Source organism: Talpa occidentalis, unplaced genomic scaffold (genome assembly GCF_014898055.3).
Source record: "Talpa occidentalis isolate TD23 unplaced genomic scaffold, MPIMG_talOcc4v2.1 talOcc4.10, whole genome shotgun sequence".
In the NCBI taxonomy this organism is placed as follows: domain Eukaryota; kingdom Metazoa; phylum Chordata; class Mammalia; order Eulipotyphla; family Talpidae; genus Talpa; species Talpa occidentalis.
In genome coordinates this window covers 84,515,437-84,532,690 of record NW_023600993.1, presented here as the reverse complement: position 1 = coordinate 84,532,690, position 17,254 = coordinate 84,515,437, and the positions used below count along the sequence as shown (strand labels likewise).

Genomic DNA, 17,254 nt, shown 5'->3' with positions numbered 1-17,254 from the left:
GCTCTTTTAAGTAGTATTTCCCAAGCTGGGCTCCTGGGACCTTAGGGCTTTGGAAAACCAACAGTGAGGTCCCAATGTTATAACCAGTCTTTGAAAAGCCAAATGGATTTGAAAACCCAAATTTTGCAGTCACCACCCCCTGCCTCCTCCTCCCCCCACCAGACCAGACAGACTGTACCCATCAAAATTTTGCACTGGACTGCAGCCATAAAAGTCTAGAAACCGGCTATCTTCTGTTCATCAGTATCCCCTACTAGAGGTTATTGCTTTCATACACAACAAGGAAATCATGATTCAATAACCAAATCTTGGAAGATGGCATCTCTTTAAAATTTAGACTTCCCAGGAGTGGTGGTAATAAGGTGTCCTAGTGGGTGGGAGCAAAGCAGAGCTGCTGGTACTACAGACTCTGCAGGCGGGTCACTGAGGATAAATAAGATATTTGGCAGATTTTAACACAGAATGAGTGAGTTGCCTGTCAGGTTGCTTACCTGGATACTGTTGTGGTAGTGGTAGAAGTGGATTTTGAGAAATAGCCTGCTCTTTCTGGAAAGAGGGTGTTCAGCCACTGGTGGGTACCTCTCTGAACACCTAGAGCTGATGGTCTTCAGCCTGGGAAATCTGGAGGCATTGTCCATTCTCAGTTTGGGGGGGTGGGGTAGGGCTTGAGAAGGGGAACGCACCTACACAAAGCGCCAGCAAGAGTTCCTCCTCTGCCACCCGATCCACAAACAGTATATTTCTCTTTCAGATCCTTGGCTTCCTTATTTACACTATGAGGAGCCTGAATTATTCTAGTGGGGTCTCAAAATACCATGAAGGAGTTCCATATGGAGGGGAAAAAATGGAGCTGCTCTGAGGGACCTACAGTAGGGTGGGAGTCAAAAAACTTTCCCCTGAACCTGTTTTGAAAATCACTGCAATTAGTCTCCTAGAATTCCTCCAGCCCTGGAATTAGGAGGTTCCACATCCTTATCTCAGTCCCAGCATGCCATCAGCCAACTGTGTGACCTGGGACAAGTGGCACATTGTGGCACAAGTAGCTTTATTTGAGATTGCAGTAAGACTTAACCAAGCTGGGAAAGTCCTGCGCTACTAGGAGGCACTTGTCAGGGGTTCTGTTTTTTTCTGATGAGAGTGTCAGAGTAACTGGGACCATGTGACTGGAGGAGGGCCTGAGAATAGGCAGCAGTGGTCATAAGCAGGGCCGGGTGCCTTTTTCTTGTTCTGGGATTCTGACACAGGGGTCATCAGGCATCTGCCTTTGTGGCTGGTAGAGCCAGAGACTGCCACCATCTAACCCTTTTAGAGGAAATCCTCACACCATGCATGAGGACCCCAGGATAGGAGGTCTAGGGAATTGGCCTGGCCAGGATCTCAGCCAGGCCCCACTAGGAGGCACCTAACTCCAGCTTTGGGCAATATGGTGACGTAGTAACTATAACAGAGCTGGCTCATGACTAAGAAAGCTTGAGCTCAAATCCTGACTTTTCCACTTACTGGCTGTGTGACCTTGGGCAATTCACATCTCTCTGGGCCTCCGTTTTTTCCTCTTTGAGTTGACAGTGATAGACTCTGTGGAGAGTTGATAAAGTGATAGAATTAAAGCCCTCCATGCTAAGCAAGTTCATTGCCAGCCCTCAGTCAGTGGGCGATAGCCTGGGGCTGATGGACTCTCCCCATCCTCTAAAAACCAGCTGACCTAAACTGTGGGTGGATCCAGAGAGCATTGCTTAACTCCTTTCTCAAACCTCTCTGGCCTGAACATTTAAAGAAAAGACCTCCTCACTTTGTGTGAACACTCCCTAGGAGCAGCTGCCACTGGAGGGAGTGTAGCATATTACCCTGGCAACCAAGAAAGTCCCCCTCAGGCAACTGCCCCAGGTCCATCTGAATTCTGGATGGGGCTCTTCTGCCACCTGTGCCCTGATGCCAAGAGCCTGAAAACAGACCTGCCAACCGGGGGGAAAAAGTGGCTTTCTCTGCTTTTGCCCAGCCAGACCTGAGAAACCACCAGAAATAGCTCCTGGCTGCCTCAGCTTAAAGGTTCCTGTGGGGCTCATGGCTTTCCCAGGGGGAGGGGGAGGCTTTTGTGAACTGGCTGCCTGGGCAGTAGGAGCAGAAAAGAACAAGGTCTGGGGACATCTGCTCTAGCGTCAGAAACTTTAGTGCCCCCAGCCATGTTAGTTTGTGGGCACTTACCTACAATATTTTTTAAACTTTGAATTAACTCCATTTAAAAGTCCAGAAATTATGTTTTTCAAATCCAGACTTCTGCTTCTCTCACACATTTGGTAGCTCAGACAATGCTAGGCCCAGGTCTCTACCTGGCAGCCGTGAGCCAGAGAGGCTAGACATTTGAACTTGTGAACCTCATTCAAGGCCAACCCACTTTACAGCTGTGAAAACTAAAGTCCAGAAATGATCAAGCCCTGTGCAAGGTCCATAGCCTACCGTGGCCAGTGTTGAGTTTAGAACCTGGCACCCTAGCCTCACAGAGCAGAGCTTTCCTGTACTGCCAGTTTTAAAGGTAAAATTCTTTTTTATCTCTGAAGCCCCAGTGATTACTATCCCCTACCCCAGGCCTGTATCTGGAGTTAAGTAGCACCTAACCCAGGACTTGCTTAGTAATGCTTGTTCTTTCAAATCTGTGCATACAGTGTATGTTGCTGGAAGCACTGCTTGCTTGCTTTCTCAGGCGACTTTCAGAAATGCTTCTCTTTCGAACAATCTCTGATGCTTGCTCAGTGTTTAGGGTTTGTTGAGCTCTCATTTCCATGGCCCACTGCCCAACTTCAAGCAGATTTGCTCAGGGCTGTACCTCAAACCAGATTGTACTCTTATAGACAAGGGGGGGGGTGTTAAATTATGAAACAGGCAGTAGGCTAGGCCCTTCAGATTGATTTATTTGCTCACTGTCACTCACTGAGTGCCTACTAGGTGCTGAGCACTGTGACAGGGATTGAAAATACAAAAGGCAGGCAAAAAATCTCAGTCCTGATGCTGCTTCCAGGCAGGTGGGGGAAGACAGGCACTAATTCAATGACCAATGGTGTGTGTGTGTGTCCTGACCCAGGGCATTAGATTCCAGCTCAGAATCATTCTGCTTTCTGAAACCTCAGTGTATCCAGCTGTAAAATAGGGATTTCTTCATTCTTTTAATAAATATTTTCTGAGCCAAACCACGCACTGGGCCTGATGCTGAGACAACATCAAAGACCTCATCATCAGGGACCTATATTAAATACTCAGGATGCCAGTCTGGTAGGGGGGAGAGGAAAAAAGACAAGTTAACTAGTTATTGGGCCAGTGCTTGAATGAAACACACAGGGTCCTCAACGAAAGAGCAGCAGCTTTAAACAGGTGGTCAGGGAAGCCCTCATTGAGGATCTGACACCTGGAGCTGAAATTAGAGTGAAAAGAAGTAGGCATGCAAAGATGGGTGTGGAGATCACTTCAGACAGGAAACAGCAAGTTTAAAGATCCTGAGGTGTGTTCGTGTTTGCAGTATATGCAGAATAGCATAGAGGCCGGCATGACTGGAATGATCAGCAAAGGGAAAGTGTAGGAACTGAGCCTGGAAAAGGTGGGTGGGGGCCAGTTTCCACTGCAGGTTAAGCTGCCAATACAGATTTTATTCTTCATGGAGTGGGGAGTCTTTGAAAAGCTGTAGAAAGGGAAGGAAGTAATCCAATTTGTAATTTTAAAAGATTCCTCAGGCTGTTGTTTGGAGAGTGATTATAAGTGAGTTGGGCCACAAACAAGGCAGGAAGACCAGAAGGTAGAGAGTGGACGCCTAGACCAGGCTAGTGGGATGGAGAGAAGCAGGTCTCTGTAAGACGTGCTTTTGTGGTAGAGGGATAGGGGTAGGAAGAGAGGCTTCTGGAGGCTGTAACTGAGTGCATGGGGTTTCTTCCTGGGAGAATAAGGCTGATGCAGAGGAGGAGAAGATTCAGATTCATTCTGGACATCCCCCTCTTGAGATGTCCTTGACACAGCTTCATAGTGCCCTAGACTATTGAGATGGGAGGTAATAGGTCCATCCGGGTGCTATCAGGTCTTCCTGTTATAAAATCCTCTGACTCGGGGCCAGTTTTGAAGGGACTTTATGAGGGATGCTGCAGGCAGGAAAATGCCTCTGTTCCCTCTGCCTTAGTGGCTCCAGATAGCTGAGGACTGAGAAGAGGCTGCCCTCTCTTAGACCTCCTTGCTTCTGCCCCTCCCTTTCCTCCACCAGCTAAAATAACCTGAGTTCTGCTCTGGCAAGCCATGTTTTGCTCATACCTATCTTCCTGTATCTTGAGCTGTTCTGCCCTGCTCTCACAGAGGATCCCTTCACCTGAAAACCCTGAAGATCCTTGCCACTCACTGACTCTGGTCCATCCTTCCATTCCTAGCCAGCTTTACAATATCTTCCAGAAAGGCTCACTAGCTCAGGAGATTGTTACTCTCTCCTTCATCCAGAAACCATGTTAACAGAATTTGCAGGGGCCCATTCCACAATTACAAAGCATCTTGGTGTCTTGTCATCTCTTTGGTTCCTACTCAGAGCATATTGGGTATAACACCCTGTTTTCTGGGTAAAACAACTTATGTGCCTGCAGCCTGAGTTCATGCCCCAGCCCAACACTTCCCAAGTGAGCTAGGACTAGTCGCTCCACCTCTCTGGGCCTCATCTGAAGTGGGCAGCGAGAGACACTACCTCACAGGTACCCACTTGGAGGGTGTTGGGGTGAGAGGTGCTGACAGTCTCTCATGCTAGAGTTTGAAATTAAAGTTTGATGTTGCTCACTCTTCAGGCACAACTTTCAGAACAACACAGTGGGAAGTGAGGGTCACATGGGCTGTCAACAGGAAAGTAGCTCTCAGAGGTCAGTCTGTGCCTGATCCTGACCTAGAACTTGTGCTTAGAATTTTCTCCCAGGGGATAGAAACAGGGAAGGAGGGAGAAGTTTGCGGCTGAGTAGGGACCTTGATTTCTGTTTTTACTATAGCACATAAATGGGTTACCTGATGTAGCAGGTTTGACTGGTTACTTGGGTAAGAGGAGGAAGGGGATCTTCTAGGCTGTAATTATAGCTCTTCCAGTGACCATCCTTTTCCTCAGCCTGGCAGAGCCAGCAAAGGAAAAGTGCAGGGTCAGGCTCTAAGAGCAGCTCTGTCCATTCACATAGAACCTTGAGTGGGCCCTACCACCTCTTCTGTAAAGCCTGCTGCCATGGCTCCCACAGTCTGTGGCCCCCTGCATCTGTTCCTCTTGGGGAGTCTAGGCCTCTTCTTCAACCACCCTGTCAGGTTCAGGTCCCTGGGAGCCAATAGGGGTTATTCTGGGCTGGTTCTCAAGACCAAATCCAGCTTGGCCTCTAAGGTGCTTGCAGGGAGCTAGCTTCCAGGGGTGGATATGTCCTCTAGGTCCTTAGGTGGTAAGGTCATAGCCACTCCTCTCAGAATCTGAAGCTGATCATTTTATACACCTTGACATTAAAATACAAGTGTAGAAACAAATTCATTCTTATCTGTTAAGTGGAGCTTGCTGGATAAAATCTTGGGACAGAAGAGAGTATCTACTTAGAAGAAGCAAAGAATTGTACACCTTGGGGTGGGGAGACTGGACTGCACATCTGGGTCTTGGGGCAGGGTGCATGGGGGGAATCACACATTGTCTCCTGTCTGAGGCCTGGCATGAGGTACTGGCATGGCTAGCATGGGGGGGAGGAGGCAGGGGAGCATGTGGCCCTGGGGACAGTGGCTTGGTGTGCACACACTGCTGTGGCTCCAGAGGCACTTCACTCAGGATCTTTGAAACTGTACACAAGGGCCAGCTGGAGAAGACTCTCATGGAGGGATATTCATCCCCAAGCTTCCAGGCAAATCTGAATATTTTCCATAGTAAATAGCAAAGAGTTGGATCCATATGTCATGTTGTTGTAATTTCTAGGACATAGAAAGTCTCAGCAGGCAGGAATGGTTGTGGTCACATCCTGAAGGATGCAAGACTGACCAGGTCCAGCCTTGGGTTTCTGGGCTCTTGCTCCCTCTAAAGTTAAATTGGCAAGGCCTCCCCTGGTCCCTGGTGGCACAGCGGTTGAGCGCTGGGCTGCAAGGCTGCCCGCAGCCTCTGCAGTACCGGTTCGTTCCCCGGCCGCTGGCGAGGGTCCCACCAAAAAAAAAAATAAAAATAAAGTTAAATTGGCATAAGATAATTATATACACTCAGGACTGAGCACTCCACCACCAAATTGCATGGGGCATGCTCTCTGTTGGGGACCTGGTTACAGCCCTCAGTGCTCCAGCTGATCCACAGAGAAAGGAGAGAGACAGAGTCAGCCTGGGGGGTGGAGTGACTGGCAGGAGGAGAAGAGGCATGGAGGGCTGGAAAAGAGATTCTAGAAGGAACCAGTGCATGTGCAAAGGCTTGAGTGCACTAAGAGTGGTGTGTTTGGGAAATGGTGCATTTGGTTTTCTGAAGCTGGAAGGGGCATGCTGAGGGCATGGGAGGATAGTTGAAGCTGCAGAGGTGGGGGAGGGGAGCACAAGCAGAAGGGCCCCAAATTTGGGAGGGGGACTACAACCTTGGATACTAAAGTGTTGGGAGACTTTGCTATGAGTAAATAATTGTGATTTTTGTTTATTTACAACTCCGGAGTTTTTAGAGCGATGATGAGGTTACTTTTCCTATTCAACAAGGTTTGTGCTTGTGGTATTACCCTGGACCTGGGATATGACCTGCTGTGCCAAGACAGACAGATTTCCCCTAACCTCTCACACCTGTGATCAGCAAGTAAATCCCTGCATAAGCTGATGACAAATGTGATAGGCTTGTCTGATGGAGATCCTAGGCGATAATGACACTGGAGGGCAGTCAGGGGAGACTTCCTTGAGGAAGTGACATTTGAGATGTGAGTAGAGTGAAGCTTTCCAGGCAGAAGGAACATGTGTAAACATTTGTTGGCTGTTTCATGCATGTGAAATGAGCACTGTCCTATACATTCAGGACTCCGAGGGGCAGTGGGGCATTGTGCTCGGAGCAAATGGATTCCTATCACTCAGGGAGACACCCGAGGCCCATAATTCTCTCTCCTAATCACATCTCATATCTGCCTATGCCCTGTGCCTCAGCAGACAGAGAGAATCCAAGATTAGTTCACTTTTATCACATCTGGCCATTTCCTGGCCTCTCAGTAGTTCACTTTCTTTCTGATGAGTGACTGCTTCAGCCAGGCTTAGAGCTTAGTTATGGCTCCTCATACTCACTTCTGCCCCTCAGCCCCTTAAATATTTTGAGCAGATTCTGATCTGGGCAGAAAACTCCACTGAAGCCCTGTTTCCTTGGGGCATAGGTAGGCCAAACAAATCAATCCTGAAATCCTCAAGAGTGCTGTCTACTGAGTGCTGGTGGCCATTGACTCCACTGGACTGCTTTAAATGTCTAGCTCTTGGGGGAAACTGCCCCTGAGCTGATCAGGGAGTCAGCCTAGCCTCTCCACCAGTGGCTGGGGAGTGATAAAATTTTGGGTCACATCCTCCTCCAGGTCTAATTTCTTCTATAACAAATAGGAGCCCTAGCAGCTCTGGGCCTGGCTCAGCCTTAACCTCTGTGATATAGCCAATTAATCACTCCCTGGGGGACGGGGGCAGTGGTCACACAGCTGGTAAACGACAGAGCTGGTATCTGAATTCAGGCAGTGGGGAGCAGGGATTCAGAACTGAGATCTTTTGTTCAGTCAGTGATGGAAGGTTCCACACTCATCCTTGAGTGAAAGAACAAATGGGAAAATGCCTTGAGTTTGTCAAGGGCTTTATGAATATGGTGTAATGTTACTCAGTCAGGCCTCCACCCCTGCCCAACTGAATAGATAAAGGTACTGAAAAGTCCACAGCCAGATCTGGATTTGTGCGAGGAGCCTAGAAGTCAGGCCCCTGCCTTTAGTTTAGGTCTTTCCTACCTAGCAACCAAGTTACAGCTTGTGTGTGCCCCACAAAGAGCTGTAGGGTTCACAGGGTGCTGAAGGGTACAGTGATCAGTGAAGACACAAGACACCTGCAACCCCAGACCTACAAAGAGGGGCCGAAGGCCTGGGGAGCAGAAGTAGGTAGATGTGCAGACAAACAGATGTGGGTGCCACTTAATGCAGTTCTGGGCAGGCTCTCTAACCTTCCTTAGCCCCGTGTGCCATTTGCAAGGTGGGCAGTCACAGCCCCACCTTACAGAGTCACAGTGAGGCTTAAATTACAAAGCCACACTGCTGCCAACAATAGCACAGCAAATGACCCACTTTTGGCTGTCAGCCTGTGCCTTCCAGCCAGCTGAACACGAGCTCATCTTCCCTGAGCAGGCCCCTTCTTCCACAGGGCTGTGCACTGGAGAGTCGTTCTCCCGTTGACCAAAATCCCCCCTTCTGCCTTCCCAAGGTGCCTTTGTTCCACTTCTGTCTGTGCACTCCCCTTCCGTGGTTGGGGAGTCAGACTGCAAAAGTAGCTGTCGGGGGATTCCCAATTCTTACCAAAGCCTGATAAAAACTGGGAAATTTTGAACAGAGTGTGAATTGAGTGCTCCTGGCTCTGATCTCCCAGAGCATTTTAACATCTCTATACTAGGTCAGGCATAAGACTAGGCTCCAGGCCCCTGACCTTTCCCATTGTGGCATTTATTACACTGAAGCACTCAACTTTCCATAGTTTGTTTCTCTGCTCATCAGGGCTCCTGGCTTTCCTGGAATCCATTACAGGCCTGGGTTAGATGTCTGTTGGATGAACAGATGAACTTTTTAAATTGAATTTTTAATTTTTAGGTTATTATAGTTTACCTGCAGTTCTAAGAAATAATACAGAAGGATCTTGTGTATCCTTTACCCAGTCTGCCTCAGTGGTAGTTATGCCATCTTGCATAACTATAATATCTACATCTGTATCTTGGAGTGAGAACACAATGCACTAATCTTACTTGAATTTCATGCTTTTCACGGTACTCACTTGTGTGTATTTGGCCACGTGTATAGGTTAATGTTTCCACCACCACAGTCAAGATGCAGAACTGTTCCATCAGTCAGCACACAAGGATTCTTCTTGTTGCCCTTCTATAACTACATCCACTTCCCGCCCCCTGCCATTCCCTTTCCTCCTAGTCTCCTCCCCCAACCACTAATCTGTTTTCCATCTCTATAATTAGGTCATTTCAAGAATGTTATATAAATAGAATCATACGGTATGTAACTTCTTGGGACTGTTTTTTTTTTGTGTGTTTTTTTTTTTTATAATTGACAGTCATTCAGATTGTTGTATGTATCAATAATTCATTTATTTTTATTGCTGAGTAATATTCCACAGTTTAGATATACCACAGTTTGTTTAACCATTCACCCATTGAAAGACATCGAGGTTACTTCCAGTTTGGGGCTATTATGAAGAAAGCTGCCATGGACATTCATAGAAGTTTTTTGGTGGACATGTCATTTTTTTATGGGATAAATGACCAAGAGTGCAATTACTAGGTTTTATAGTAATTGTATGTTAAGTTTTAAAGGAACTGCCAAACCATTTTCATGGTAATAGTATCATTTACATTCCCACAACAATGTACAAGTTAACTCATTTCTCCATATCCTCACCAGCATTTGGTGGTGTGATTGTTTTTTTATTTTGGTTTTTCCAATAGGTTTGTGTAGTGATTTCTCATAGTGGCAGATGAATGGATTATGCTGTGTTTTGTCCATGGCATCTGTGGCACTGAGCCTGTTACACAGATTTCCTTTGGTTTGGCACTATCACTGTGATTGGTAATCCTTTGAAGGAAGGGTTTAAAGTCACTCCTCTGACTCCCACTCCCAGCCTAGGCAGAGACCCAGGAAGAGACTTGTTTCAAACCTCACTGGAGAAAGGGCTTTTAGAATTAAGTTGCTGAGAAAGGCTCTTGGTTGTGATCCTGTCCCTCACAGCAAGTAGCTATTGCTTTTTTGAAAAGCACCTTCTGTTTCAAGCAAAAAGTTTAGCATTTAATGAACAAGCTGTGGGTCTATGGTATGCCCCAGACCAGCCTGGGAATGGGACTCAGAGAGGACCCCACCTCCCATCCATGATGGAGTCCTGCGGGAGGTGGACTGGTGTATCGGTTTTCATGTAATGAGGTGAAGGTAGGTGGGAACAGCAAGATGGGGGGAAGTTTAACTGGTCTTTGACCAGACAGGGAGGGGGGGCATCCAAGCAGAGGGAATAGGGGTAGAGGGAAACAGTAGGTGTCTCCGTGAGCTTGAGGAAAACAAGGTTAACATGCCTTGGCACAGGTCAGACTATCAGACTGTGGCACCAGGAACACTGCTAGCTAGCCCAGGCTCCAGCTCGATAATAACTGTGTGTGTAACTGTGAGGTGGAAGATGGTCTATATTGGCCTCCCTACTAGGCTTTTCCTTTACCTGCAATGAGGGCGGGCAGGACCTGTGTCTGTCTGTCTTGGTCATTGCTGTGTCTGACCCCAACTCTCCTGCTGTAGAAATTCTCACTAAGGGAATGGCTGAGGCCCAGAGCTAGGGCCAGGTCAGGTAGGGCCTTACATTTGGAAAGGGCTTAAGAGGGTTGAGGACCTCACCTCCACTCCCCTCTTCTCATCCATCTACAGGTTCATCATGCTTAGTGGCATATAAGAAGACCCCGCCACCGGTCCCTCCACGCACCACATCAAAGCCGTTCATCTCAGTCACCGTCCAAAGCAGTACTGAGTCTGCCCAGGACACCTACTTGGACAGCCAGGACCACAAGAGCGAGGTGACAAGCCAGTCAGGCCTGAGCAACTCTTCAGACAGCCTGGACAGCAGTACCCGACCACCCAGTGTGACACGAGGTGGAGTCATCCCAGCGCCTGAGGCCCCTGAGCCACCCCCAAAACATGCAGCTCTGAAGAGTGAACAAGGAACGCTGACCAGCTCTGAATCCCACCTTGAGGCCATCCCCAAAAGGAAGCTATCATCTATAGGAATACAAGTAGGGACGCCTTTTGCACTGTGTCCTTGACTCGCTCTGTGCACCTACCTGCGTGTAATTACATCTCGTGGAGGTCCACTAGGTCTCCTGGGCAAAAGGCAGTTTTATCTGTTTTGGGGGGTTGGTCCTAAGTGGCCAAGCCAAATTCCACCCATAGCCACACCTTCCTGGAGTTTACCCATGCGTGTTGCAGTCTGCAGCCATGGGCATGTGCACCTGCTCCTCCAGTGGGATGTCCCAGTGAATGTAGTTACACTCAGCCAGCCATCTCCTGTCCACTGTTTGCCTGTCCACTGTCTGTCTGTCCACTCCACCCTTTGCCCTGCCAGTCAACATGTGGGAGGTGGGACTGGCCTAACAGTTCTCTAATCCAAGGTCAGCTCGGGTGCGGAGACCATAGCCCTGCTTGGCTGTGGGAGCAGCGTGGAACATAGACGCGGATGGGCCAGGGACCCAAGACCCAGGGCCTTTGAGCCATGGGGGTTACACCAAGGGAACTTTGCCCAGAGCCCTCTCGGGCCTTGGGGACAGGTAGGTGGTTTGAGGCGCCAGGCCCATGTCAAATTAAGAAGTGTGGTGCCAGTCCTGATGCCTCTCTCCATGAGAAAGGATCCAGGCAGATAGTTTCCCTAGGACCAAGTAGCCAAAGCCAGTAGATCCTCCCAGAATCCAAACTCACTGTGCACCCGCAGCTGTGGCATGCAACAGCACAGAGTACACCAGCTCCTGCCCCCCTGCTTTGTTGCACCACCTGCATGCACTCAGCATAAGTAATCTGTCTTCTGTTAGCTAACCTGGGAAAATGTAGGGCTCTGCCTTGCAGTTTTCAAGAGTTGCCCTAAATCCAAAATGAGCAGCCTCCGTCTGCTTGGCTGGAACTCCAGACTAAGATGGAGCACACTTGGGGCAGGGAGGGAAGGCCTCTGCAGTGGGCAAGAACTTGGGGGCCTTCCAATCCCAGGGGTTGGGGTGATCAAGGAGGTGCATAGCTTAGCGTTGGCAGGATTCCCCTAGCCACCTCAGAGCAGTTGGACACGGCCAAATTGATGACAAAGCAGTAGAATGCAGAAGGAACACGGAACACAGAGGGCACTGAATGACACAAAAAGGTCCATTGGCGAATTTCTTGCACTTGGCTGAATTTTTTTTTTTCCTCCAAGGCAGCTCTGGGCTTCAGTTTCCCCAGATATGGGAGTCGCCCGGAAGATTCCTGTTTTCTGGACTCCATAGGGGTCCAGCCCCTGCCCTAATGACCACTCCAGGAAAGATTCTTAAGAACAAAGAAAGTAGCCTAGTTCCTGACCTTTGGACCTGTTCACCAAGGGTCTTTATTCCAGTAACCCCACCCTCTTGTTGACCAAACCAACTGCCCTTATCTTATCAGAAGGCCTGACAAAGAGTGAGGTCCACCCTTGATTCTTTTACCTAGAAGTTCACAAGGGGACAAAGATTTTAGCTCTTGGGCCTGCCCTGGGCTACCCCTTTCCCAGGTTCACCCACACCCCACACCACCCACGAAGCAGCTCCTTGAGATAGTGATGCTGCATTTCCTGAGCTGGCTCCTGCTGAAGGAGAAATGCAGCTGCATGCCCAAAGCAAGTATGACTCTGGCCCTGAGACCCTGCCCCAGAAAACCTCCCTGGTCCTAATTGTTCCACAGTCAAGAAGCTGAGAGTAACCCAGTTTTGAAGAATGTCCCGTCAATGTTTTTCCTACCCCTTGGTGTCTCAGGTCCTAGGTCAAGTGTAGTTTCTTCATTCATGAGCCATGATGACTGCCTGTCCTTTGTCCCAGAAAAGAAAGGCAGGCCTAGGGCAGCACTGTTGACATGTTGCCTTCATTTCTTAGGGGTGCTGGGGAAGAGTGCTAGCTGCACTCAACCCTTGCCCCTGTCCTGCCTACTGCCCCCCAGGCCCATCCAGTGCTTGAAGGTAAACTCAGACAAGTGTGATTGAGGCACCGAGATGGCATCCCATAGTGTCCTGGCACTTCACGGACCTTGGTGGTAGTTTCCAATACTGTTGTCCAATGTTTGCCCTTAGTGCAGCTGCCTCCAGCCTGCCCTTCAGCTGCAGGGTTGGGGGAGTGATCTCTACCTGGAGACAGCCCCCAGCTTCAACTACACCAGATAACAGTTGTGGCCTTGTGTGTGTGTGTGTGTGTGTTTTCTTTCTCTTTCGTCGTCCTTTTTTTTCCCTTCTCTCGGATGCGTGTAAAGGAGAGGACTAGAAGGAACGGTTCCCACCTCTCGGAGGACAACGGACCCAAAGCGATCGATGTGATGGCACCCTCCTCAGAGTAGGGAAAGCCAGTCATCTCCACCCCATCCCACCTCCCGCCCACCTGCCCGCCCGCCTCCGCGCGAATGAGCAGTGCCCGGCTTAACCTGGTCCGGCCTCGGACCCACGTGCAGTGTCCGCATGCCTGTGTCTGTCCACATGTCTGTTTGCGTCGTCCCACTAATGTGAATTTCAGCAGCAAGTGTGGTGTTTGTTTTTATTTTTGTCTTTGTCTCCGTGCCGTTGCTGTCGTTGTCCTTCAATAAGGTTGACTGCATTCAGCCAGTGCCAAAAGAGGAGCCCAGTCCCGCTACCAAATTCCAGTCCATCGGGGTTCAGGTAGAGGACGACTGGCGGTAAGTCACACAGAGATGGTGGCTGCTTCTCCCCCTTCCTCTCCCTCCCTCTGCTGTCACCTCTCCTGTGCCTTCTCCTCCCGCTCTAACCCACTTTTCCTGCTGAATTTCTAATAACCAAGCTGGGTTTGGGGTGCGGGCGGTGGCCCAGGCATGGGAGGCTGGGCAGGCAGGTGGGCGGGCAAATGAGCACTTGCTCTGTGAGATTAATCAGCCCCGGCGGGGCTAAGGCCAGGCTGAAACATGGCCCGGCTACCCTGACGTTGGTGGTCTTCCTGGCCCCACTGCAGTAAACAGGCAACCTTATGACCTTGTCCATGTGTGTGTGTGCGTGTGTGTATGGGTGGGACGGGGCAAGGGCTGAGCAGAGAATGAGACAGGCGCTGTGGGACCCGCTTCAGGCGCATGGTGAGCAGATGATGCATCCGTTTCTCTGTCTCCCGTGTGTCCCAGTCGGGTGGCCTCTGGTCTTGGACTCTCTTGGTGATGCACTCCTTCCTGTCCCCACCCCGCTCCACCCCCACCCACAGAAGCAGTGTGCCCTCTCACAGCATGTCCTCCCGACGGGACACCGACTCAGATACCCAGGATGCCAATGACTCAAGCTGTAAGTCATCTGAGAGGAGCCTCCCGGACTGTACCCCACATCCCAACTCCATCAGCATTGATGCAGGCCCTCGGCAGGCCCCCAAGATTGCCCAGATCAAGCGCAACCTCTCCTATGGAGACAACAGCGACCCTGCCCTAGAGGCATCTTCGCTGCCCCCACCCGACCCCTGGCTCGAGACCTCCTCCAGCTCCCCAGCAGAACCAGCACCGCCAGGAGCTTGCCGCCGAGATGGCTACTGGTTCTTGAAGCTACTTCAGGCAGAAACGGAGCGGCTAGAAGGCTGGTGCTGCCAGATGGACAAGGAGACCAAAGAGAACAACCTCTCTGAAGAAAGTGAGTACCCTGGGAACAGTCCCTCTGGTGAGGAGACAAGGGATGCACCTCGTTCTCCAACTTCAGAACCTCTGAGCAGGGAGTCTCCTAAGTGCTCTTCTTGGGTCAGTTGTGAACTCATCTCATTTTCATTCTTTCATCTACCTAAGCGAACCTTTTTCCAGAAACGATTTATGGCAAGAGTTGCTAGTTGTACAGGATGTAGGGTCAGGCATTTCTGGGTTTAAATAGTAGCTCTTTGCTTACTAGTGAAGTTTTGTCAGGTTACTCCGAATCTCAGTTTCCTTACCTGTGACGTGGAACTAGTCCTGCCTTCTAACTGTGCCCTCTAACTGAATGAGGCAATGCATGTAAACATCTGCCGAAGTGCTGGTCACATAATTATGCCTTCAACATCTCCTTACTGGGTGCCTGCTGTGTGCCAGGCACCAGGACTCTAAGTGTGAGTCTGAACAGGGTGTGAGGAAAAACGGGTGAGACAGAAATCTATCGGTCCACTTATGCTTTTAACTGGACCAGACCTATTTCTCAAAATTCCTCTGAGAAATTAGTTAAGAGCGAGAAAGATACGTAGGGATTCTAGATTCACTGTGGTTGAACAGACGATCCTAGATTCACTATGGTTTGGGGGCAGGTTTGGGACACTCCAGGCCGTGGTCCAACATCACACCCTGCACTGAGCTAGTTCAGCCAAAGCTCCAGTTCCCAGTTAGCTCCCCTCCATCGAGCATCAGGAAGGACAGGGCTCAGAGGGACAGAGCTGACATCCCACTGACACTGATGGAGTAGGACTTGAGGAAAGCACCCTTTGATCATTCAGAGAGCACTTCAGTCTTTGTTTTTCCCTACCCTCTAGGCTGGTTCCCAGCTTTGATGTCACACCCACTGTTGTGCAGGGAACTGTTGTGAGGTATAAACCTAATAACTTCTGCAATAATAGTATTTTAAAAATCAGAATGGAGGCAAGGATCAGAGCACTAAAAGACTTCTCACGGAAATTGCCCAGCCCCCTGCCCTACCTTCATCTCTCTCCTTTCAACTCTCATTAGCTGTATATTCTGGTATTTGACTTCATATTTCTTCTTTCTTTTTTATTTAAAAAAATATATATTTATACATAGAAGAGCTGGGGTACAGGCCAGAGGTGTGGGAGGTGAGAGGGTCCACCAGAGACAGAATGGGGAACAGAACAGGCAGACTGACCGAAGTACACTGCTGAGGGGAGCAGCGGGCAAGTCAGGAGAGGTCTGCCACACTATGTGGGTTGCTCCCTGGCCGGCTGGGGATCGAACTCGTGCTGCAGAGGCCGCGGACTGCTTCATGGATTGCGTCTTAACACCTTGCGCCACCAGGGAGGCCTCTTCTTTCTTTTTAAAATATGATTACCCTTTATTTCCTCTCTAAAATTGTCAATATATATTGATTTCCTGCTATAATAGATGCCAATTTGGGCATGGCTACCACCTTCCATGCTCTACCTCTCCATTTATTTATGTCATAGTTTTGGGCTAAATAACAACACAATGTATCTGTTAATTATGAGCTTATAAATATTGTTCACAGGAGAGCCTAATGCTGTATTATGATTTCATCCTTTTTTTCCTGACACATTGTTTTTCCTTAGAATGAATGGTTGCCTCATTTTTAAATACATTTTAAATTTTGTGGTATTTTTTTTCATGTTTCCTCAGATTTCAAACCTTTACCAATACTATTTTCCTAATGTGCAAATGTATCAGATCATCTCACCGTTTCCTGTTTTTCCTGGTGTACTCTCGTCTGGTCCAGCCAGGTTACTTTCTTGGACCAGTTGCCTATCTAGAGATTTCCCTTTTTGTCACCGGGGACTGCCCTTGGCCACTTTCCCGAGGTGGATATGCTTTTTAGACCACATGGCCTCTGCTTTCTTGATTTTACTCTCTCATTTTACTGGAGCACATCTTCAGTTGGAGATACATTTTTGGAAACTTTGCTTGTCTTTATTCAGACCTCACATAGCTTGGCTGGGTATAAAGTTCAAAATAATGAATATAGATTTTTCACATATATAAATGTATATATTTACATATGTATAATTTATAAAAATAAAGTTGAAGATAATTTTCTCTCAGATTCTTAAGTTGTGTTTAGGTTCCATTACTTGTGCTGAAAAGTTCAGTACTATTTGTCACTGTTTTGTACTTTTTTAATTTCTTGAAGCTTTACCTCTCTTGTGAAACTTCTCAATGATGTGCCATGGAATGGGTCTTTTTTCATTTATTGTTCTAGTAGTTAACAAGGTATTTCTTTTTTTTTTAAGATTTATTTATGGGCCTCCCCCGTGGCACAGCGGTTGAGCGCTGGGTTTCGAAGCTGCCCGCAGCTTCTACAGCACTGGTTCGATCCCCGGCTGCTCCCCGGCCACCGGAGGAGGGTCCCACATGGCGCGCAGACCTCTCCTGCCGCCCGCTGCTCCCCTCAGCAGTGTACTTCGGTCCTTCTGCCTGCTCTGCTCCCCGCTCTGGCTCTGGTGAATTCTCTCACCCTCCCATGCTTCTGACTGTGCCCAGTGCTTGTATAAATAAATAAATAAATCTTTAAAAAAAAAGATTTATTTATACAAGAACTAGGGTACAGGCCAGATATGTGGGAGGGTGAGAGGATTCACCACAGCCAGAGCGGGAAACAGAACAGGCAGACCAGTCGAAATACACTGCTGAGG

At 48.8% G+C, this 17,254-nt stretch overlaps 1 protein-coding gene across 6 annotated transcripts in view; it reads left to right on the top strand.

Annotated features, from left to right (window-relative positions):
- The window catches only part of DLGAP4 (DLG associated protein 4), a 131,928-nt gene that overhangs the window by 90,561 nt on the left and 24,113 nt on the right, over positions 1-17,254 (top strand). For all 6 annotated transcript variants that reach the window (XM_037495550.2, XM_037495547.2, XM_037495556.2 and 3 more), the window contains 3 exons: positions 10,614-10,975; positions 13,522-13,610; positions 14,141-14,553. In XM_037495550.2, the coding sequence (XP_037351447.1) occupies positions 10,614-10,975; positions 13,522-13,610; positions 14,141-14,553 (864 nt within the window). The remainder of the gene's footprint in view (positions 1-10,613; positions 10,976-13,521; positions 13,611-14,140; positions 14,554-17,254) is intronic.